Source organism: Delphinapterus leucas, chromosome 12, assembly GCF_059928025.1.
Source record: "Delphinapterus leucas isolate spDelLeu-1000000601 "Yukka" chromosome 12, BTC_Dleu_Yukka2, whole genome shotgun sequence".
Classification (NCBI taxonomy): Eukaryota; Metazoa; Chordata; class Mammalia; order Artiodactyla; family Monodontidae; genus Delphinapterus; species Delphinapterus leucas.
This window is the reverse complement of record NC_143140.1, coordinates 16,602,987-16,625,099: the sequence shown is the minus strand read 5'-3', so window position 1 is coordinate 16,625,099 and position 22,113 is coordinate 16,602,987. Positions and strand designations below refer to the sequence as shown.

Here is a 22,113-nt window from a genome sequence, read left to right as displayed (position 1 = left end):
GCTAAATTTCTCCATGAAACTACCCATCATGGAAAAGACAAATTGGTTATTATCGTAAATCAACATTGATGGAGAAACTTTAGAAAGAAAACTAAGGCTGTTTTCAGATTATGTGCCACCTGTCAACACCATAAGACTGAAAAAAACATAAAGGTGGGACATTGCCAGGAAGCAAAGCCTCAAGGGCCCTATGAAGACCTTCAGATGGGCTATCCAGCTTTCACCCTTCATGGGACTTGAGTATGTTTAGTTATTGTATGTCTATTTCCAGAATGAGTTGAAGCATTTTCTTGCTGAAAAGCTACACCCTTTCTAGTCACTAGAAAGCTGCTTGATTTTGTGTTTCCAACGTGGGGCATCCCAACCTTTATATCAAGTGATTGAGGCACACACTTTACAGAAACCTTTATAAAAGAACTTTGTAAGGTGTCATCTCTTATTCAAAAACTACAGTTTCTGGAAAGGTCAAAAGGAGGAATTGACATCCTTAAATTAAAATTAGCACAACCTTCACAAACTCTTCGAGTTCACTTGGCCAGAGGTACTCCCACTAGCCCTTATGGCCATGCTGTCCTCTCCCTCAGGCACGTACCGCTTATCCTCCAATGAGCTGGTACCTGGGAGGCACGTATTTAGAGACTGCATTTCTGACACTAGACTCTGCCGACTGCACGCAGACAGGGCAAAACGCGGCAAGGGACTCACGTACTGTGCCCAGTCCTATCACAAGAGGTCAATCAAGACCACCCTCCCATAGAGCCTTCCTAAACAGCCTCTTCATGATCCTCAGCAGGAGATTCCAGTAACAGGAAGAGATATCAGAGGAAAACTGCTCTTGAATCTCGCTGGAAGGGCCTTCATCAGGTACTGTTAACACCAGGGAAACAGTGAAACCCCAGGCAGTCAATATTTCGGGTTCATGCCTCTCAACTAAAAAGTCAATTCACAATTGCACACAATTGGAAAACTACTCCAATATGGGACCTCAAACTCAGTACTCTCGGAGATCTTCCAGAAGCCAATCTCGGGAAGCAGACAGCTAGCCCAGACCTCTGGAACAAATAGAGGACCACAGATAGATCTTGGTCTGCTGTCTGACTAAGAGACCTATCTAATTGCTGTTTTCTGTTTTGTCTGCTTGTTTATAATCATTCTTCTCATTTTCTAAAGACCCCTTGCTGTCATCCACCCGTAATGGACGCTTTTCTCTTTTCCCTCCTTATTGTAACTGTTAGGTCAGAACACACTCATTCTAATGCTATCCTCAGATTATCCTGAACAGTAACCACTGCCCTCAGTCTTACTGACTGCTGGATATGCTGTCCATCACCGACCCCCATGATAAAGACATCAGAATTACAGCTGACGGTGCTTCCATTTGCGCCTATGTGGACAACTGACCTTAAGTCAATCTGTGACCCTGCTAGTGTCCCTCTCTCCCAGAAGAAGAACCAATTATTACAAGCTACTGATTGACCCAAGGTAATTCTAAATTTAGATTCAACAATCTTCACAGCGCGATGGGCCAAATATCACTTGGAAGAGACTAAGAGAGATCCAGATATGTCACCCAGCTAATGTAAGGCCCTGGCTCCAACTCCATGTCGTGAACTCCCTTTTTTCCTGGATTTCCACGTCCCTACTGGATACTGCTTCCTTTGTGGCCATATTGCCTGGTCCTGTTTGCCTCAGACTAACATTTCATGCACTTCAGGAATAGTATTATGAGACCTGTCTGTATACAGAGACCCTAATTCTATAAATCACCAAGGCTGGAAATCCTGACCCAGACATGGGTGCCAAAATGAGGCCATTCTTGATTATTCAGGCACACAGCCTAGGGGAATTACTGACTGATTATTTATGAGAACAGTCAGAGCAGTGTCCCCATCGGTAGGAACCATACAAATAGAAAAGATGGGAAGAAACCTATCACAAACTTTGACAGAAGTTATTAATGATACCAGATGGAACAGAGATCAGTCTCAACACATTGGCATGAGTAACAATGGACAACTGCCTTGCTGTAGATTCCTTACTGGCTAGCCATGGTGCTGTCTGTGTCATTGCTTATACTTCTTGTTGCACCTGGATCAATGAAATAGGCAAGGTGGAACAAGCTATGTATCACCTTAAGGAAAAGGCACATGACTCTCATGTTCTATTGGATTTGTTCTCTTGGCCTAGGTGGAGCAGTTAGGATAACTGGTTCCAAAGCATTTTACAGGGATTATTAATTCTTGTTTTTGTCATAGTTAAAGAGAAACCAAAATGGAAGCCACAGTTTGAATACAGACCTAGACCAAACACTTAGAGTCATCTAATCAAAACTTAAAGCTGTCCTGATTTCCCTGAAATGATGACTCTGACCTTAAACAAAACTTAAGCTTTCTTCATGTCAGCATAACCTAGCAAATCAGCTACAGTAAAAAAGTAAGTTTATGTAATACTACCGCTCTAAAAGGAACGTAAGTTTCTGGCAGCCAATTAGAATCACAATACAAAACAATGTACCTCCTCATGCTTTGTAAGCTGAGCTGTAAGTGCTCAGCGTGGAGCTTTAAGCCACTTTTGGTTTGGAAGTCTCCCTGTTTGTGAAGGGTTTGTTTCTCACTTAATAAAATATTCATCTCAAGTAAAGCTCTCTGAATTTTCTTTTGACACATTCTATCCAGAGTCTTAAATGCTTCTACATTCGTTCTCTCATCAGTTATCTCCATGATGATACAACAAAAAGGGCAAGAAGATCTTGCAATGCAGTTGACCATGCAGACAGCTGAGCCATCTCCAAGCAGTGAAGACCTGGATCTTTGGCCTTCCCTGAATTCGTCAACCTCCAGCAAATGAGAGAATTGTCAAAAACAGGGGCCAAGTAACTGAATATACAGACAATGGCCAGACTAAACATAAAAATAGAACTCTGCGCCACCATCTTCAGCATGCAGTCCAGGAAGCCAAACAACCCCTATGGCAGCAACACAAGATGTCCAGGACTTGATTAATAACTGACAGCTTTGCTAATTTTTGCCCTTGATGTCAACTGAGGACCAACCAACTGGGAAAGCCAGATACGCGCCCCCTAACCAATCACATACGATGCCCCGCTTCTAGTAAGCCCACCTATAGTTTCCCCAGGCCGACACCTACCCCTTCAGGCACACCTTTTTTCCACTTTATAGAAAGTTTTCCTGCTCCTCTGCCTGCTTCTGACACTCCGCCAAACACAAGTGATGGTGGCTGACTCCCTTTTACTATAGCAAGCTCTGAATAAAGAGCCTTCGCTTGTCCCCACTTGGGTGATCTTTGTTTATTTCCACACAAGATAATCCATGAGTTGATACTTTTTGAAGTTGTATATAGGATGAGTATATTGGTCATTCATTTATACTGTCTTCTCTACCTTTGTATGTTTGAAATTTTCCACAATAAAAAATTTAAAATATTTCAAAAATGTCAATGTCATTAAACAATAATAACAGCAACAGAGAATGACTCTATATTAGCTATACATTATTGGAAAAATTGGGGAAAATGAAATTGGATCATATATTGGACAACCGTATTAGACCAACGTTAAATTTCCTGAGTGAATAATTTCGTTTGGTTATAGAGGAGAATGTCCTTGTTTTTAGGAGATAATGCTGAAGTACTTGAGATAAAGTGTCATGATGCCTGCAACTTACAAACAGTTCATGAAAAAGGATGTGTAGGTAGAGAAAATAAACGAAGCAAAACGTTAACAACTGGTGAAACTAAATGAAAGGTACTAAGTGTAAATTTAATGTTCTTACAATTTTTCCATTGGTTTAGAGTTTTTCAAAATAAAAAAGTTGGTGCAAAAAGAGCACAATAAAATACCTGTAATATTACAAAAAAAATAAAAGCAAAAAACTCCCAGATCCTTATCTATACATTTTTTTAATGGAAGGATAACTCAAAAAAACTAATAATAGTTAACTATATCAGGGAGGAGCAGACAGGATGGATGAGAGGGGATTGAAAACTAGATTCTTCAGAATGTACACTGTCCATAATGTTTTAAAAAGGTACTTTGTAAATTACTGTTATATTCCAAATAGCCTGTCAGTGATGATTTTCATTTCTTGCTTTACTTATTATTTAGTAGTGTGGTATAATATCTCCTTATTTATTAGTTTACCCATCCATCCATCCACCCAGGGGAACTGGTATACAGTTACTGTTTGTAAATGCACCTAAACATTACAAGATTGTCCTCTATTCAGAATACAGCTTTTATTGTATTCTTTTTCTGCATAATTGCTCATCATCTGACAGTGATTTAATATCTCCTTACTAGTTTATTTTCCTCATTTTGACCACTTTTCTCTAACTATCTGTGACGTACTCTTTGATGTTATTCTTTGGTACAAAACAACTGGGTTCATTATGCTTTGTAACATTTTTCATTGTATAGAGATGTCATCTTAGGAACTGAAGATTACAAGAAGTGAAGTGATGAAGAACAAAGATTCTCAATGAGAAATTACAAAACCAGTTCACTCATATACTATTGACTGAACCCAAATACCCTCAGACTGGTTCTTCGAGGGCTAAGCAGATAAAATGAAAGCAAGCGATCCCCTGGAAGTCTTCTTGCTAGTATTTTAAAATGTTTTATGGGGTGCAGAAATAACTTGCATTCTGTCACACACTTGAGATAAAGTGTCATGATGCCTGCAACTTACAAACAGTTCATGAAAAACGATGTGTAGGTAGAGAAAATAAACGAAGCAAAACGTTAACAACTGGTGAAACTAAACGAAAGGTACTAGAAAATGCTGGAGCCAGTATTCAGATCATGCCTCAGTTCCACCAATCAGAGTCAAAGCAGGAAGCCTTGGAGGTACAGAGTGACAAAACTGATTCATCTTGGCAGATTCTGCTAAAGCCTAAAAACCTTACAATTCTGTTTTGAAGCCAGCATGGGTCAGCTAATACAACTCAAGGCTTGCCAAGTGTAGGAAACTTAACATGGGGGTCTCTGCATAAGACCCCAAATGACTACACTTCCAAAACAAAACTGAATCGGAAATAAACTTTGCCATCCAGATGAGAATGCCAAAGGAACTTTTCTTGACCTTGCCTTTCTCACATATGTCTTGATCTAATGATGAACTACCACAAACCAGCCTTGTGGCCAACTCATGCTACATGCAGGAGTCTGAAATTTTTCAAGGATGTAATTTGAAGAGGCTTCAAGTTGGATGCATCCTGAAGAGAATGGCTCAAGGAAAAAATTACCAGTTTATAAAAGGATGAAATCATATCCCTACATTATGCCCGATTTAAAAAATTAACCCCAGGTGGTTCAAGAATTCAAACGTTATGATGGAAACTTCAGAAGTATAGTGAATGTCTTTAGACCTCAGGGCGGGAAAGAATTTCTTAAGCAAGACACAGAATGTACTTACCCTAAAGACTGATAAATCTGACTATACTAAAATTAAGAATTGTATTCATCAAAAGAAACCTTAAAGAAGGCGAAATGACAATTTAAACTAAAAAGATATTCACAGTATACACCATTGAAAAAGAATTAGTAAGAGATTAAGGGAGAATATATGAGAGACCTTTCATACACTACCTTATATCCTCAAGACTTTTTTTTTACAATATGCATGTATTATTATGTTGACTTTTTAAATTAAATTGAATAAAAATGTCCACAAGTTAGATTCAATATCTCCTCTCAGACAACTGCTGAGGCCTAGATGATGCAGATGAGGGAATTCAGTACATTAGTACCATCCCCCTTATGTAAATAATCGACACTTTCCGTGAAAAAGATTTAAAAAACAAACACTTCGTAACTAATTGTAAGAACAAAGTCGTTTGTACAGCAGACGCTGTCTATTCTAAAACAACTACCAAACTTGTAGAAATGCGCTAGGAGAAGTATAAGAACACGCACGGGTGACACACCGATTTCAGGACATGATTTCCTGCGGCGAGGGAAGGAAAGGTCTTCACCGACATCTGTTTTAAAGGTGAGAGAGCGGGGCAAATGTGGGAAATATTAACATCTTGTTAAATGGGGGGTAGGGGGGTACATGAGTGTTTGTTATACTTTTTTAAATGTGTGAAATCTTTCACAATTTAAACTTTTAACTAAAATTAAGAACATTGGGAAGAAATGTGCATCAACACTCGTCGTCTCTGAATTTTGGAAATAAACGAGATTTGTCTCCACTTGCTACGTTTCTAGAATGCCCACGTCTGACGTCTGTATTTTAAACACGACACACTTGTTTGAATGATTCTGAAGCGGTAATGAACCAGAGGCAGGAGATGAAAGAGAAGATGCACATTCCACGAGCCCGCCCTCGGCCTCACCCGCCTCGGGCGGAACCTTTGAACCTGGACCGGGCCTGGACGTGACCCAGCTCCAGCCAACCACACCGTCCATCAACCCTGGCGCCTCGGGGCCGGGCGTTACCTGACCGGGCGGCGTCTCCGAGAGCCGCCGGGTTCCAGGCGGAGGAGAAAGTGGGGCGACGCCTCGGCTCGCGGTACGAAGAGCCCCCAGAGCCCGCGCCCACAGGGCCGCCCGGGAGCAGGGCGCAGGCGCACCGGAGGGGGCGGAACCGGCCGCAAGCCGTAAAGGGCCCAACTTCGCGCCTCCACAAATCCCGCGAGAGCTGCTTGCCCCTTACCCGCTAGCTGCCGGTTCGAGCATGGTCGACGACGCGGGCGCCGCCGAGGCCCGGGGGGACGGGCTACTGGGGTTCCCACTTACGCCGCCACGGATTCGCTCCCGGCCGTGGTGGTTTCCTGTGCAGGAGCTGAGGAACCCGCTGGTGTTTTCTTTGGAGGCGTGGCTGGCCGACTCGATCTTCGGTGCGCGACCGGGGGGGTGGTGGTGGCCCCCCAGTCGGGAGAGGCCGCCGAGCCGCGCTCCGCAGCCCTTTCCGGACGCGCGGGCAGCGTGTGATGCGCGGTGCCCGGCTTCCTGCCCTGCCCGTCCCATCCCCTTCGGGCCAGCTCCTCCTGCCCTTCGCCGTGCCCTGCTCAGTCTCTCCTTTCGCGTTCAGGCCCGGACCGAGCCGTGGTTCCGGAAATGGAGTGGATGAGCCAGGCCCTGCTGACGGTGGACGCAGTTCACGCCGGGAAGTTGGTGGAAATCACCGTCTTCGGGCGGCCAGCTGTCCAGCGCCGGGTGAAGAGCGTGCTCCTGAGCCTGGCGTCGGGTCACCGGGAGCAGCGCGCCCGAGGTGAGGGGCATGGAAAACGTGCGTGGGGAGGGAGCCACGGGGGAGCCACCTGGCCATACCTGGTCTGCTCGCAGCCTCCGTCTTCCCAAAACTCCCAGTATGCTACATGTGGTCCCTGGGCATCCCTTGTGAGTGGAGTCCAAGCAGGACCCTGGGAAGGTAGGCTGAGATGGGATGCATTCAGGCCCCTCACTGCCCGTGCCAGCCTCCGCTTGGTCGCGCCACTGTTTCCAGGTCCTAGGTTCAGAGCTTCCACCCCGAAAAATGATACTGCCAGCACACATCCACCCCCATGAAGGAGTAGTTTGAAACAGTGAGCATTTTTCCTTCTCCAGCTGAGAAGATGGAACAACTCGAGGAGTTCTTGAAGGCCCAGGCACCAGGTCCCCAGGTCCCCCAGAGTCCTGTTGCATAAGTGCTCTCCGGGGCATGAGAACAGTCCTCCTTCCGCTACTAAAGTTCAGGAGAAGCAAATATCCTTAAATCTGTGCATTTATTTTTTTCCTGTATCTTGATGGACAGTGGTTTGATTCTTTTGCTGCAAACGTGAGTTTGTAGTGCCATTCTAGTAAATAAATGGATTTCCTTTTTTCCAATGGCATAAAGATCTTGGCTCACTCAAAATTAAGCAAATTTATAAAAGATTGACTCTGTTCATTCATATCTTGATGTGAGAGGCTGATAGGTGGAGGGTTTATTTTTGTTTTTTTCTTAGTTTCTATCGTTTTGAAACTACTAACCCTTTTATGATTTTATGGTCAGAGTCAGGCCCTCATGCACAGGCGGCAGAAATGCAGGGTCAGTCTGCTTTGGGTTTCTTTTGCATCATTTGTTCTCAAACTTTAATGTGTGTAAGGATCACCTTGAGAGCTTGCTAAAACACAGTTTCTTAGCCCCTTTTCCACTGATTCTGATTCAGTACATTGAGCCCATGAATATGCATTTCTAACAAGCTGTTAGGTAATGCCAGCGCTTCTTCTCTGAGCCTCTCATTTTTAAGCAGGTGTTTGGTTCCTGAGTAGCAACCAGTGGGCCCGTGTGTTTTCTTGGAGTGGAGTCTCTGACCGTGAACGTGGGTGGGCATTCCAACATGCAAGCTGAGGCAATCAGCATTCATTCTGCTGGTGCTGTGATTTACCAGAAGGAGCCACGGTAATGGGCAGCTTGTGCATTGGCAGGTGGCCTTCCAGCCGGCTGTCTCCTCTGTCCCCCTCCCCAAGCAGGTGTCCTGCATGGGCTGGGTTGTTTTTCCATTACCCTTTACAATGCTATGACCAATCTGTGCAAAACAGTTCCAATCCCATGGTGCTTCCACTTTCAGGAAGCAGAATTCTTGGAGGAATGATTGCCAAGAGCTCTGTGGCGTTAGACACAAAGTTGGAGTTGATTTAACTCATACGGTTTCTTCACCCCTTAGCAGTAATGGATTCTAGCCGTTTGCAAGGATTTTAAACACACAGATACACAAATCTTTGATTACAAGGGATATTGAACGTTATTCTACTTCACATTTCTGTTAAACGCTTTTATACATTTTTCTTTATTCATTTCTGTCATTCTTTCAACTCTGAAGATAAGGATTTTTATTATCTGTAAAAGCTTTTGTAACAAATAATGGTCCGTTACACCCAATACTGTCTACCCCTTTGCTTCTCAAATTTTTTGCATACGAAAAATTTTTATTGTATGTAGTTAAACCAATTACTGTTTTCTGTGTGATTTTTTTTCCCCTCATCCTCTGTTTTACATTTAAGCTTAGAGTGCCTACTTTTTCTCCTTTTGTAGAAATTTGATGAATATTACTACAGGTTTTTCCTGGTGGGATTTTTACAAAATCATGGAATATTTTTGACTGTTCAACATTTGGAGGAAGAGGATTATGCTTAATACTTGTCCAGTTTTCCAAAAATTATTCAAAACTAAGTTAGTAAATGATCCTGTTCTCTATCCTTTATACATGTTAACATATTGAAGTCTTAACCCGCAGTACCCCAGAATGTGACTGTATTTGGAAATAGGGTCTTTAAAGAGGTAATTAAGGTAAAATGAGGTCATGTGGGTGGGCCAGTATGACTTTTTTTAATAAGAAGAGGAATATAGACACAGGTATGTGCATACACAGAGGAAAGACCAGGTGAGGACACAGCAAGAATACGGCTATCTCTGCAAGCCAAAGAGAGAGGCCTCAGAAGAAACCAAACCTGCTGACACCTTGATCTTGGACTTCTAGCCTCCAGAACTTTTAGAAAATAAAAATCTGTCGTTTAAACCACCCAGTTAATTATTTTGTTACAGTAGCCCTAGCAAACTAATGCAACATTTAATATCTAAAAAAGGTAGTTGCTCTGTCATTCTAACTTTCAGAATTTGGGAGTAATATTAGCTGTATATTTATTGATAAGAGCTTGTATCACATACCAGGCCCTTGAGCTAAGCACCGAAGTAGGATTCTTAGAGCCTAAGTAAATTGCTGAGATCACAGAGCTAGGACTTCAGGGTGGGTGAGATTTGAACCAAAATGCTGAGTCTAGGATCTTACCTCTATAATATACTTTCCCACGTGCTTTTATTTTTCTCCACAGCTGAATTTCAGCTTATTCTCTGTGTGTGTGTGTGTGTGTGTGTAAGTGTGTGTAAGAGGAATTAGAATACACTTAATTTGTTAAGACTCCACAGTATTTGTTATTCTATTGAGGGACAAGACAATGTTTTTTTTCCCTAACAAGTTGCTAAGGTAGAAGTATCTACTAGTACCACACTGAAAAATAGCATTGTTGATTTTTCTGATGATAAACATACTTACATCCTCAATATTTTTAAATAAGGCAATATAAAAAGTATTAAAGTAATTACTCAAAAAATCTCACTGCTCATATGGTCCTTTCAAGTAGCTTTCCATTACTCCAAATATTTCTCTATAATTTTAGTAAACATTTATGTATAGCATTCCATTCATACCAAAACCATGTACATCCACAGTGTGAAAAGATTCATCAAACAATACAAAGGGGACACGTGCATGTTACCAGCAGCCAGAGAAGAAAAGATATTACCAGCACTCCAGAAGCCCCCATTTTTGCATCCTCCCCAAGGATAACTACTGTTGTGACTTAACTATAAATGGACTCAATCTAAGATTTGTCCATGTCGCCAGCAGTTGTAGTTCCATTGTATGAATAAACCTTAATTTAGTTTTCCATCCTGTTGACGTGCATTTTGATTGTTTCCTATTTGGACTTATAATGAATAGGGGTACTATGAAAATTGTCGTACATGACTTGGTGCATGCATATGTGCATTTCTCTTGAGTATATGTCTGGGATTGGAATTGCTGGGTTATAGGACGTGCATAAGTTCAAGTTGCTAAGGTGACTGAACCAGTTGACTTTCAGCAGTGTATGGGACTTCGAGTTGCTCTACATCTTCGTCAACAGTCGATTTTTATTTTGGAGAATTTAGGTATTAGTGCTATTGCACTGCAGTTTTTAAAAATCTAGTCACTTAATTGGTTCCATAATATGAAATTGTGAGTGTACAGTTCGCTTTCTTTTTTAGTAAACTTATGAGTTGTGCCACCATCAGCAGAGAGCAGTTTGGGAACATTTCCATCACTTCACAAAGTTCCCTTATGCCTGTTTGCAGACCATCTGCTGGCTGTCTCCACAAAGTTGCCTTTTCTGAACATTTGAGATAGGTAGAATAATATTCAATGTAGTCTTTTACATCTGACTTCTTTATCTAGGTGGACTGTCTCTGCTTTTTGATTGGGGGATTTAATGCGTTCTAATTTAATCATCAGTATGATTGGATTTCTGTCTGCCATTTTGCTTTGTTTCCCATCATGTCTTTTGGTTTTTTTCCTCCATTTTATGTTAGATAAATTTTTATATACACTTTTTATTTTTTAAGATTTAATGTTATTTATTTTTGACTGCGTTGGGTCTTCGTTGCTGCGCATGGGCTTTCTCTAGTTATGGCGAGCGGAGGCTACTCTTAGTTGCAGAGCGTGGGCTTCTCATTGCGGGAGCTTCTCTTGTGGAGCATGGGCTCTAGAGCACAGGCTTAATAGTTGTGGCACACGGGCTTAGTTGCTCCGCGGCATGTGGGATCTTCCCGGACCAGGGCTCGAGCCCATGTCCCCTGCGTTGGTGGGCGGATTCTTATCCACTGCGCCACCAGGGAAGTCCCTGTGTACACTTTTAAAGTGATTTTTTTTCACCTTTGTTTTGCCTTAGGGATTATAAAAAACTCATTACATTCCGCTTCAGATTAGTGAAAAGGAGGGAAGGAGGAAGGAAAAACAGTTGAATAAGTGGAGACACCATGTTCTTAGATAGCAAAGTCAAGTGTTGCATGTTTGTGGTCTGTTCTTCCCAGAACTCAGTGCAATTCCAATTATAGTCACAACCAATTTTTAGGGGCTGAGGCTGTAGGATGAGAGTCCTTAAAGTCTGATTTTACATGTGATTCAGAGGGACCCAAAAAGGCTATAATAAAGGTTTTTTGGTTTTTTGCGGTTTTTTTTAAATAAATTTATTTATTTTTGGCTGCGTTGGGTCTTTGTTGCTGTGTGCGGGCTTTCTCCAGTTGCAGTGAGCAGGGTCTACTCTTTATTGCGGTGCACAGGCTTCTCATTTCAGTGACTTCTCTTGTTGCAGAGCACAGGCTCTAGGCACGCGGGCTCAGTAGTTGTGGCTCGTAGGCTCTAGGCACGCGGGCTCAGTAGTTGTGGCTCGTAGGCTCTAGGCACGCGGGCTCAGTAGTTGTGGCTCGTGGGCTCTCGGAGCGCAAGCTCCAGTAGTTGTGGAGCATGGGCTTCGTTGCTCGGCGGCATGTGGGATCTTCCTGGACAGGGCTCGAGCCCGTGTCCCCAGCATTGGCAGGCAGATTCTAAACCACTGCACCACCAGGGAAGTTCTATAATAAGGTTTTAACTAGGGTCTAGTAAAATATTCTGATTAGGTAAATAGGGCAGATGTGTATTAACTAAACCGAAGTACGCAGGTGGACATAACAGAAATAGCCTGTCACTTATGCTCCACAGCTATGTTCCCAAGATTTCCAGAGAACCCATAAACAGCTGAAATTGTATTCTTTGATACCTTTAGTGAGCACACTCAAAGACACTGTCCACACTAAATTATTTGCTGCCAACCAGTTTACCCCGCCCCCAAAACGTGTAGACAGGATTCGCTCTTCTCAAACTGCCTGCGGTCTTCTTTCTTGCTTACAAATCCTGCTCTTATTTTTTGATGTTTCCTCATGGTTAGATCTAAGTTACATATTTTTGGCAAAAATACTGGGTAAATCATATTGTGTCTTTCTCAGAGCATCACATCAGGAGGCACATGGTTTGTTTTGTTTTTTTCCCACTCTTAAGTGATATTTTAAAAGGCCTTGTTTTGCTTAGAAGTGTGGAGTTGAGAAATTCTGATGAGGGAAATAGTGCCAACCTGGTGTAACTACAGTGGAGTGGCAGGAGGACCTGGGGCAGACTGTCAGCGTGTGCTCCACAGCTGAGCCCAGACGTTTTCCACACAGTCTGTCAACAGTGAACCTTTTTCTTTGGTGCCTCTAGTCAGCCTATTCAAAAACTGTTCAGACTGGGGCTTACCTGGTGGTGCAGTAGTTAAGAATCTGCCTGCCAATGCAGGGGACACATGCACGTAGAAATTCAAGACAGCAGTTTGTAATTGAGTAATTGGAGAAACAAACTAATCAACCACTAAGGGAAGGGCTAAATCAAACGGTACCCATCCTGAGAAAAATCAAGCTGCTAGAAGAAGGGGAAAAAAGGTGTATACTATTACGTAAAAGTGCAAGTTAAACTGTTACTTCCATAAGACAGTAAGCTTGAAACGGCAGATAGGAAAGTCTGGGGACTTTGATCTGGGTGAGAACTTGGATGTCACTGGTCCATGCCCTGCTTGGAGAGGAAACTAGTAAGGTTTTTTGGTTTTGTTTTGTTTTTTAAATCAACACTTTATAGGCATAAGGAATTTTACCTAAGTGTTATCACATCTAAATGCTTTTATTTAAAGTTCAGTCTCCTTTTCTTGGCTCATCTCCAACCAAGGATGTTTACTGTATCTTACCATTTTCTTTCATAAAATCATCTCAGACATGTCTATGTGTGTATATATAGGGTATTTTAAACCTAGTTTCAGGATAGTCACAGAGACTCCTAAATGTTCCATTGGTTTGCTACCTGCTGTTCAGTAATCTTTCTTATAAAGGACAGAATTTGATGTTCTGGTCATGTGAGTACTACTTAGAGGGGGAAAAAAAAATCAAGATTGAGTCTTAATTCTACTCTGATGCAGCCTCAATTGAAACTTTGAGTCTGCATTGATTTTGAGTCTAAATGTTTAAGGTTCACTCAGCCTTGCCTCTTCTGAAAATAGTTAATAGCCTATTTGTAAATTCAGCTTTGCATCTTTATTTCCCTTGTTATAAACTAAAGGCTTATTCAAAATTGGAGTGATCATTACTGGTGACCAAAGGGTCTACAATAGACATACCACTCCCTGCTCTTTAAAATTAGGTTTCCTAGGATTTTTAAAATGAAAATTTTCATAGCACTAAATTGACTTGTGCTATTTAAAAAAAAAGAAATCCTAACACCCAGCTGTTAACAGTTTACTTCTAAGCCAGGGCACCAGCACTTGGAGATGACAGCTGCGCTGTCCTGGCCATTTCAGTTTTCCCCTAGTCGCCAGCAGCTGCCTGAGCTGGGAAGTCTCTGCTTGCAGCGCTATGATGCGCCCACCCGTGAGGCCCGTTGAAACCAAGTTTTCGCATCCCTTGTCTCTGAGTAGAAATATCTCAGGCGTGGAAAGGTTTCCCATGAGGACAGACTCGACGGCCCGAGAGGTCCCTCACCTTGCAAAGCCAGATACGCGCGGTGAAGGAGCACAGGGGAAGCACCTGCCCGAGGCGCGAGAGACTGCGGCCCCCGGCGGCTAGAAAGCCAAAAGCTCTCACCTGCCTCTGGGTAGAAAGCCACCTGGAGCAGATAATGGCTGCTGGAGCGATGTGCCTGTCTCTCCCCTTCCCCCTGCCAATTAACGGACGTTAGGGAAATTCGATGCTTTATTAGAACTCTTTAGATTCGTGTTTGCAAACGTTTAACAGGGAGTGGCGGGGAGCGGGGAAACCAAGAACAACCCACACCATTCTTTTCTCAGCTTCTGCAGCAGAATAGGGTTCCAGGAGGGGCTTCCACTTTGACCTTGCCTGGCTCTCTTGCTCCTGGGCCCGAAACGCGTTTAGAACCTGGTAACCGGACCCTGGATAGCTTCGGGGAAGCTCTGGGTGGCCGCCTCTCGGGCTGCGCCGGGGGACCGCTGGGTGGCCGCCTCCCGGGCAGCGCCGGGGGACCGCTGGGTGGCCGCCTCCCGGGCAGCGCCGGGGGACCGCTGGGTGGCCGCCTCCCGGGCAGCGCCGGGGGACCGCTGGGTGGCCGCCTCCCGGGCAGCGCCGGGGGACCGCTGGGTGGCCGCCTCCCGGGCAGCGCCGGGGGACCGCTGGGTGGCCGCCTCCCGGGCAGCGCCGGGGGACCGCTGGGTCGCCGCCTCCCGGGCCGCGCCGGGGGACCGCTGGGTCGCCGCCTCCCGGGCCGCGCCGGGGGACCGCTGGGTCGCCGCCTCCCGGGCCGCGCCGGGGGACCTCTGGGTCGCCGCCTGCCGGACCGCGCAGGGGGACCGCTGCGTGGCCGCCTGCCGGACCGCGCAGGGGGATCGCTGGGTCCCGGCATCCCGGGCTTCGCCGGGGCACAGATGGGTTGCCGCCTGTCGGACTGCACTGGGGGACCGCTGGGTCGCCGCCTCCCGGGCAGGAGGCTTCTCAGAGCCTGGAAGAAGAGCAAAGACAGGAGGTCGCACCTGTGTCCCACATACTCTCCACATAAGGAGTTACCCCTTCGGGCTGCGGGGGTTGGAGCCCGGAATCTGAGAGAACGAGGTCAATTTGCTCCTCTGGATCCCTTGCAAAGAGGAAACCTTCTTCCAGTCGAATTAAGAGGATGAGACCGCTGCCCCGGCACAGCCAGGACGCACCAGAATCCCTCCCAAGGAACCCAGGGCCTGCCTAGGTACCTTTCATTGTTCCCGGCCCCGTAATTTGCGCCCGGAGTTGGCGGTGATAGTCAGCCAAGTTCATGATCATCGTGTATACATCCTTCTGGTAATAAGGCCGTCCAAATATCAAGATCTCAGCCTCGCCGTCCGGGTCCCACTGATTAACGTGAAGCAGGGTCTGCGACACACACTCGACATGTGGGATGTGCTCTCCGCCCAGGCCTGCGCAGGAAGCAACGAGGTGGTGAGCAGTGGGGCCTGGGAGGGGAGGCAGCGGGGGCCCGGATGCGAGCCAGAGCCGCGAAGAGGCTGCCTGGGCGGGGCCAGCCTGCGGTGAGGGGCGGCCTCGGCCTCACCGCTCGGGCCCGCTCACCGAAGATTGCTTCCACCAGCCAGGCCTCCAGGTGAACTGCCCTCGGACTCTTCAGGTACTCGGAGTGAAACCAGTAGGGCCGCTTGGTGAGGTTACCGAGCACCTCGAAGAGCGTCCCTTCTCGCTGCTCCAGCTGAACAAGCGTCGGAAACCGCTTGGGGGCGGCCATGCCGCGGCGAGCCTCGCAGGGGGCTGTGGGTCCGCTGCCAACCGCCGGCCGCGCGTGAGACCCGCCGCCGCAAGGGTCCCCCGGTCTTATATCCAGGGCTTTCGGCAAGCCCCTCCCCCACCCGCGCCCTCCTCATTGGACTCCAGGCCTCGCCTCCGAAGCCCGCAGCCGGGGCTCCTTCCCCGCAAGGCGCAGCTGCGCTGGGGCGCGCGCCCAGGGCGCTCTCGCTGGGCGGTAGCATCTGGATCCTGCCGCTTCCCCGAGCGCCAGGCTAGAGGCCACAACCGGGAAGCTGCGGAAGCCTTAACTGTGGACGCTGGGCGGCCAGGACAGCCCCGGAGACGTAGGGAAGATCCAACGTCGGGCCGACAACTTTCAGAGGAGCGAATCGGTATTTGCAGAGACCCGGGTGCCTTTCAGACAGTTCTAATGGGACCAGTTTAGCGTTCCCGAGGCGTTGGAATAAATTTTAATGGAAAATCTAAGTACGTCGGAAAAACGAACGCTCAAGGAGCAGAAAAAGGTATTCGGAGGCCAAAGTAAGCCCCTCCCCACTTCCTCCTGAACCCTGACCACTGAGCACCCTCCCCAGATGCCACTGCATTTCACGCTTCGGCCTTAACCTGTTAGAGACGGCTGCGCACACCCAACAGCGCCTGGTCCGTGTGGTTTGCACCCCAGAGGGAAATCCCTTGAAAGTAACACGATTATAGCTCCATTTCCTGATTTTTCTGTGCAGCTGAAAGCATTGCCTATTAACTGCGGCCCAGGAAGATGAAGGTACATAGCTCTCCCACCAGTGGTTGGCGTATCATGCCCAGATCCAGCGGCCAGAGAGCCTCGGAATTCAGTCAGGCTCCTTCTTGTTTGCTCTGTGGCCAAAGAAGTGCATGAGAAATTTGCAGGTGTCTGACAGGGTTAAGTCTTCAGACCTAAGCAGAATTTGAATTAGGAGCCAAAGAAGGGCTCCATTCAAAGGATCCATTCAAAGCCTCACGGATGGGATAGACATATAAACGTCCGTGGGTAGACAGAACCATTAGGAGAGTGTATAACTGAAACCCAAGGATCTGGGCTCCGTCACCACCTCCCCTGTAGGTTCTGGGGGCCACTAACATAGCAACTAGAAATTGACATGTGAGGCCCCATCAGTGTCACCAACGAGAATCCAATTCAGGAAGCATCCCCATGAAAATCTCCAGTCTGAAATCTGTTTCTTATATCAAAATGATATAGGATGATTTTTTTTTTCCTTTGGCCACACAGCATGCTGGATCTTAGTTCCTCCACCAGGGATCAAGCCCTGCTCCCTGCAATGGAAGCACAGAGTCCTAACCACTGGACCCAGGGAATTCCCTAGACGATGATATTTTTGTTCCTTGGTTGGCCTAAGAGGATACTGGCAGTTCTATGCGTGTTAATGTCATTTGTGTGTGTGTGTGTGTGTGTGTGTGTGTGTGTGTAGATCCTTTACTTCACTGAAGTTTCAAAATTGGGTAAAGAAATGCTTAAGAGAATTAAAACCATAGTATTAGTAATTGTGTTAAAAAAGAATCTGTCATTTATGTAAAATCCTAGAATATGCAAACTGATCTGTAGTGATAGAAATCAGGGAGTGATTGTCTGGAGATGGGGTGGAGAGAGGAAGGGAGTGGAAAAAGGCACTAGGATACTCTCGGGGGATGATGGAAATGTGCATTATCTTGATTACAGTGGTGGTTTCGCTGGATGTGTCTATATGTCAAAACTGGTCAAATTGTACACATTTTAGTATAAGCAGTTTATTGTACTTTAGATATTCTCCAAAGTGGTTTAAAAAAAGAAAGAAATCCATATACGCGGTGTTTTAGGTTCCTGTAATATTTTAGATAATTCAACATATTAGAGAGACAGTTTTGCAACTCCAATTGAAAATACATAATTAAGTAATGGATTTAGATGTGTGACTTTAAGATGAAATCCTAGTTTATATTCAATACTGGATCACTGAAGAGAACTTCGGGTTCAACGTATTAATGTTTCATTTATTTGGTTTGAAGGTATTAGTAATTGGGAAGTTCTTATTTGTTATTTGATTAAAGTACTTTGCAATCTTTTTGCCATGTGTGAGGATGTTTAGTTAATTAAATATGTCAGTGGGACCTTGTGTCATTCAGAGGCCATTAAACATAATTGTTAAAACTTTCTAGGCTTATGAATAGCATAGTAAGATTTGAAAGTAAAACTTGAAAGCTTAAGGGAGGACTGGTGGTTTGGTTTTTATAATTTGAGAAAATAAAATATTAATTTTCCAAGAAGTCTCTAAACACTCTTTTGAGTGCACAGAATTCACTCTCACAGAAATCATTCTCAACATCTTTCACTGTCTTCCTCCAGCTTACCTAGACTCATGAGACCTGGTATCTTCCCAGTTCAGTTATACAATTTTGTTAGACCAGTATTCAAGTTTATACTATTGTGGTCTTGTAAACAATATTCATAGCTGCATATAGTTTACTATGATTTCTTGCACAAACTTTTGTTTTTCTTGATGTTATAAATTCCTTCTTTGTTCAAATACTACTTTTTATTTTTTCAAATGCTTATTTGTCTATGTACTCCTTCATTCGCAGACTCTCCCCAAATGTGTAAATGTCTCTCCAGGACTTCCAGTGGCACGGCAGGCTCTTTATCAGTTCATCCTCACAGTATTGCTCCTGCAGTCTTTTATTTCTTTTTTAATTGAAGTATAGTCGAGGTACAATATATAAATTCCAGGTGTACAATATAGTGATTCACAATTTTTAAAGTTATACTCTAGCTCCTGCAGATGTAACTGCTTTTATCTAAGCCAGCTACTCTCTGGGACCCCCTGTGGATTACTAGAGCCTTTTCTAGTAAGGCTCTCTGGATGCCATGACTTACTTTTTATTCTTGCTTGTTTTTTTTTTTAAGTTTATTTATTGTATTTTTTAATTTTTTTGGCTGCGTTGGGTCTTCGTTGCTGCGCGCAGGCTTTCTCTAGTTGCGGCAAGCGGGGGCTACTCTTCGATGTGGTGCGTGAGCTTCTCGTTGCAGTGGCTTCCCTTGTTGCGGAGCACAGGCTCTAGGTACGTGGGCTTCAGTAGCTGTGGCACACGGGCTTAGTTGCTCCACAGCCTGTGGGATCTTCCCGGACCAGGGCTCGAACCTGCGTCCCCTGCATTGGAAGGCGGATTCTTAACCACTGCGCCACCAGGGAAGCCCGCTTGTTTTGTTTTTTATATTTTGGAGTAGTGGTGATAGCATTCAGGCAAAAATTATTAAATTGATACAGGTATAATCATGTTCAAGATGATCCTCGTGGTTTCTAGTGTAACTTATCTTTCCTACTTTCTTTCTTTCTTTTTTTCTTTTTTTTTTTTCCTGCTTTGTTTCTGATTAGCTTCCAGGAAGCTGGGAATGAACTAACTGAATTCCAGGAAGGAAGCAGAAAATTAGAAGCAGAATTGCAGGAAAAATTGGTACAGGCTGAAGAAAGAAATAGACACTTGCAGGCTGATAACCAGACTGAAATATGAAGTGGAAGCATTCAAGGTAATTGTGGTAGTAGAAGCTGGTGTCTACTGTGCTGGGTTGATGAAAATGAGAAGTACATTTTTTCAGGTGGAGCTTAAGAGCAGTGGGCAACAAAAAAAAAATGTAAAAGCAGGTTGCAAGTGAATTTTTGAAATAAAATGTTTTATTTCGTGGAACCAAGGGAAAGGTGGTTTAGAGTTTAGAAGTTCACTTGGAAACCTCATAGCTGTCAGTTTTCTAGCTATAATGTTTCTAGGTATAATATTGTATCCCTGTAATTTTCAAAGGCTGTCTGATTATTTGACAATAGATTGCTTCATTCTATAGTACTTGAAAATTGTACATATATGTGAAATATGCATTTATTTCATCGTTGTTCGTTATCTCCTCAGTTTTGGAGTCTAGTTTGGGTTAAAATATTAGCTTTAAAATGGAATTTTCAACAGTAAAAGGATTAATCCCTTTCTTTGCACTTCACTACCTGCCTTAGCCAAATGCTTGGGAGTGTTTCTGTGTCCAGGGAGTGGGTGGGTTTGGGGAAGGTGGGGAGGTCCGGTAAGGATAGGGAATTTGGACTCTGAGTGGTAGTCTACCCTGGGCTTACCCATGCTGCATCTAGCCTGAGAACCCAGAGGTTCCCACACCAAGTTCAGGGTTTTTGAGGCAATGCTTTCATTATTTTACTTCTCTTCAGAGAGAGACTTCCTTTCATTTTGATGAAGCCAGTCCTCTGTCATTTCCTAAGGAAGAATGCATGTCTGAAAATATTTTCATTCTATTTGCACAGCTAATTGGACATTTGGCTATAGATTCTTGACTAGAAATAATTTTCCCCTCAAAATTTCATGGTTTGCTTCAGTGTCCCCTAGCTTCCAGTGATGCTTTTGAGAAGTTTAAGCCTTTCTGATTTTAACCTCTGGGAAATGTTCTAAAATTAGTTTGTTCATCATTTTTTCGCATCTGTTTTGTCTTACCTTTTTCTAGAATTCCTGTTTATTCAAAAGTTGGCCTCTGCATCCATATTCTTCCTTTTTAAAAATTTTTCACCTCTTTGCTTTATGCTGTTTGGGGTTGTCTGGTAAGCACTAAAGCTTGGGAACTAAGTGGAAGCTGGAGCATGGGGGTTTGTCTGCACCAGACATGGGCTGAGGGCGGTGTGCAGTCTCTTAGGTTTTCCCGCCAGGTTCTCCACTGGGTTGGCCGTCCCTGGAGAGGTTGCAGGCCCATCTCTGCGTTCCTTGCAGCTGTCCTGCTGCCCACAGTTCGTCCCTGCACTTGGAGCTGGTGTCCCAGACCACTTTGCAGGCGAGAGTGAAGACAGGCCTGTGTATTTATGACCGTTAGCTTGGCCAGCTCTCTAGCCCCCATGTCCCACACAGAGCGGGCTGGGCGAAGGGAGGGAGGGGCCAGGAAGGGATCCCCAGCCTGGATCCCCTTGCCTCCCGTCCCCCCAGCCGGAGCCCACCCCAATCCCTCACAAGACCGAAGGCCAGAAGCGGGTCCCCCGAGTCCCAGATGGTCCCCTGGGCAGGACACCGCTGGGCACACAAGACTGAGGGCCTGGTCCTGGATCCCATGATGCTTCTGCCCCGGGAGTGTGGCCAGTGAGTATTCTCACTGCTTCTCCAACTCTGAAAACGGGCCCTCAGGCACATACATTTATTTCCCTCCTTGTCTGAGCCTGGAGGAAACACTTCTTTGTTAAGTTTTGTACTGCTTGGACAGGACGCGATTTCTCTTACCTCAGCAGGAGAACCAGCCTTGAGTGGGTGGAGACATCACACAGTCCAAGGTCGCAGGGAGGGTGGACTTTCACTGAACTTGGGAGATACCATTTGAAAGAAGCTTTCTGCTGCACAAAGTGTATTACAATTCTTGTATATTTAAATACACGATACCTTTAGCCCACTCACTCACAAGTGGGACAGCTTGTCCTAAGAAAAATTCAAGAGAAAGACACGGATAAACAGCTCCGAATACTTTGAATATTTCAAAGAATCTAAATATTTACCATTTAGGAGACTTGGTAATAATGATATAGATCTACATTTATGGATATGTAAAAATGTATGTTCGCAGTCTATTCAGTGAAAAAAGGAAGCTGTGAAACAAAACGTATACTATTACTGATGTTAAATAGACATAGTTAATGCAGATAATTAAGAAAAACCAAAACAAACTCTAATGCTTCCCCACTCCTTTTGGTTTCCTTTCAAGTGCAAGGCTCTATAAAGCATTCTCAGAACACAGTATTAGTGAGTAACTCTCACTCCTCTGTTCCCCTTTACCCCATTTTCCCCCTACATTTAGTGATCTGTTGTCTCTTTACTGCTACTAAAACCTTGAATTCCACAGGAATGAACATTTTGGTTCTCTTGTCCCTGCTGTGTCCCCAGCGCAGAGTAGGCACTCAAATACAAGCACCACGAAGACAGGAATTTTTGTTTGTTGGTTCCCCAGTGCATCCTCAACATCTAGAATAGCATCGGCACCTAGGAGGCACTCAGTATATATTTGTTGAAGAACGTCCATCATAACTGGCAGCTTCCTCAGAATCTGGTGTGTAGCATCCATCACGAACAGGACTTCTGTGAGTGGAGAGGAGATCTAACTATTTGTACTAGGTTAAATGCCAAGGGTATTTATACTACTTATATAAGTCTTAATATTCCTTGAAAACTAAATTACTGCTTCCATAGCTATTAAAATAGAACTTATGGATTT

The 22,113-nt window shown here is 44.7% G+C and overlaps 2 protein-coding genes across 5 annotated transcripts; one reads left to right on the top strand and one right to left on the bottom strand.

The window, feature by feature from the left end:
- Window positions 1-6,655: 6,655 nt before the first annotated feature.
- On the top strand, window positions 6,656-19,731 carry OOEP (oocyte expressed protein). Of its 4 annotated transcripts, XR_016395122.1 has the most exons (4): window positions 6,661-6,858; window positions 7,053-7,232; window positions 7,568-8,384; window positions 10,212-10,431. XR_016395122.1 is itself a non-coding variant. In XM_089921740.1 (3 exons), the coding sequence occupies exons 1-3, from the start codon at window positions 6,696-6,698 to the stop codon at window positions 7,645-7,647; spliced, it is 423 nt and encodes a 140-aa protein (XP_089777866.1). In that variant the 5' UTR covers window positions 6,656-6,695; the 3' UTR covers window positions 7,648-7,828. The 4 variants fall into 4 exon arrangements, 3 of the variants coding, with proteins under 3 accessions (XP_089777866.1, XP_089777864.1, XP_089777865.1); XM_089921740.1 differs by lacking the exon at window positions 10,212-10,431 and having other exon boundaries at window positions 6,656-6,858; window positions 7,568-7,828; XM_089921738.1 differs by lacking the exons at window positions 7,568-8,384; window positions 10,212-10,431 and adding an exon at window positions 19,256-19,731 and having other exon boundaries at window positions 6,658-6,858.
- KHDC3L (KH domain containing 3 like, subcortical maternal complex member) lies at window positions 14,019-15,960 on the bottom strand. The gene is made up of 3 exons (XM_089921741.1): window positions 15,684-15,960; window positions 15,329-15,532; window positions 14,019-15,084 (listed from the first exon to the last, which is right to left on the bottom strand). Exons 1-3 carry the CDS (start codon window positions 15,850-15,852, stop codon window positions 14,501-14,503), a joined length of 957 nt encoding a protein of 318 aa, XP_089777867.1. The 5' UTR covers window positions 15,853-15,960; the 3' UTR covers window positions 14,019-14,500.
- Window positions 19,732-22,113: the final 2,382 nt, after the last annotated feature.

Coding starts and splice junctions, on each gene's coding strand:
- KHDC3L (XM_089921741.1), bottom strand. CDS start 15,852: ATGGCCGCCCCCAAGCGGTTTCCGACGCTTGTTCAGCTGGAGCAGCGA. Junction 15,533..15,683: donor GCTGGTGGAAGCAATCTTCG/GTGAGCGGGCCC, acceptor CTTCCTGCGCAG/GCCTGGGCGGAGAGCACATC. Junction 15,085..15,328: donor GGGGCCGGGAACAATGAAAG/GTACCTAGGCAG, acceptor CTCTTCTTCCAG/GCTCTGAGAAGCCTCCTGCC.
- OOEP (XM_089921740.1), top strand. CDS start 6,696: ATGGTCGACGACGCGGGCGCCGCCGAGGCCCGGGGGGACGGGCTACTG. Junction 6,859..7,052: donor GCTGGCCGACTCGATCTTCG/GTGCGCGACCGG, acceptor TTTCGCGTTCAG/GCCCGGACCGAGCCGTGGTT. Junction 7,233..7,567: donor CCGGGAGCAGCGCGCCCGAG/GTGAGGGGCATG, acceptor TTCCTTCTCCAG/CTGAGAAGATGGAACAACTC.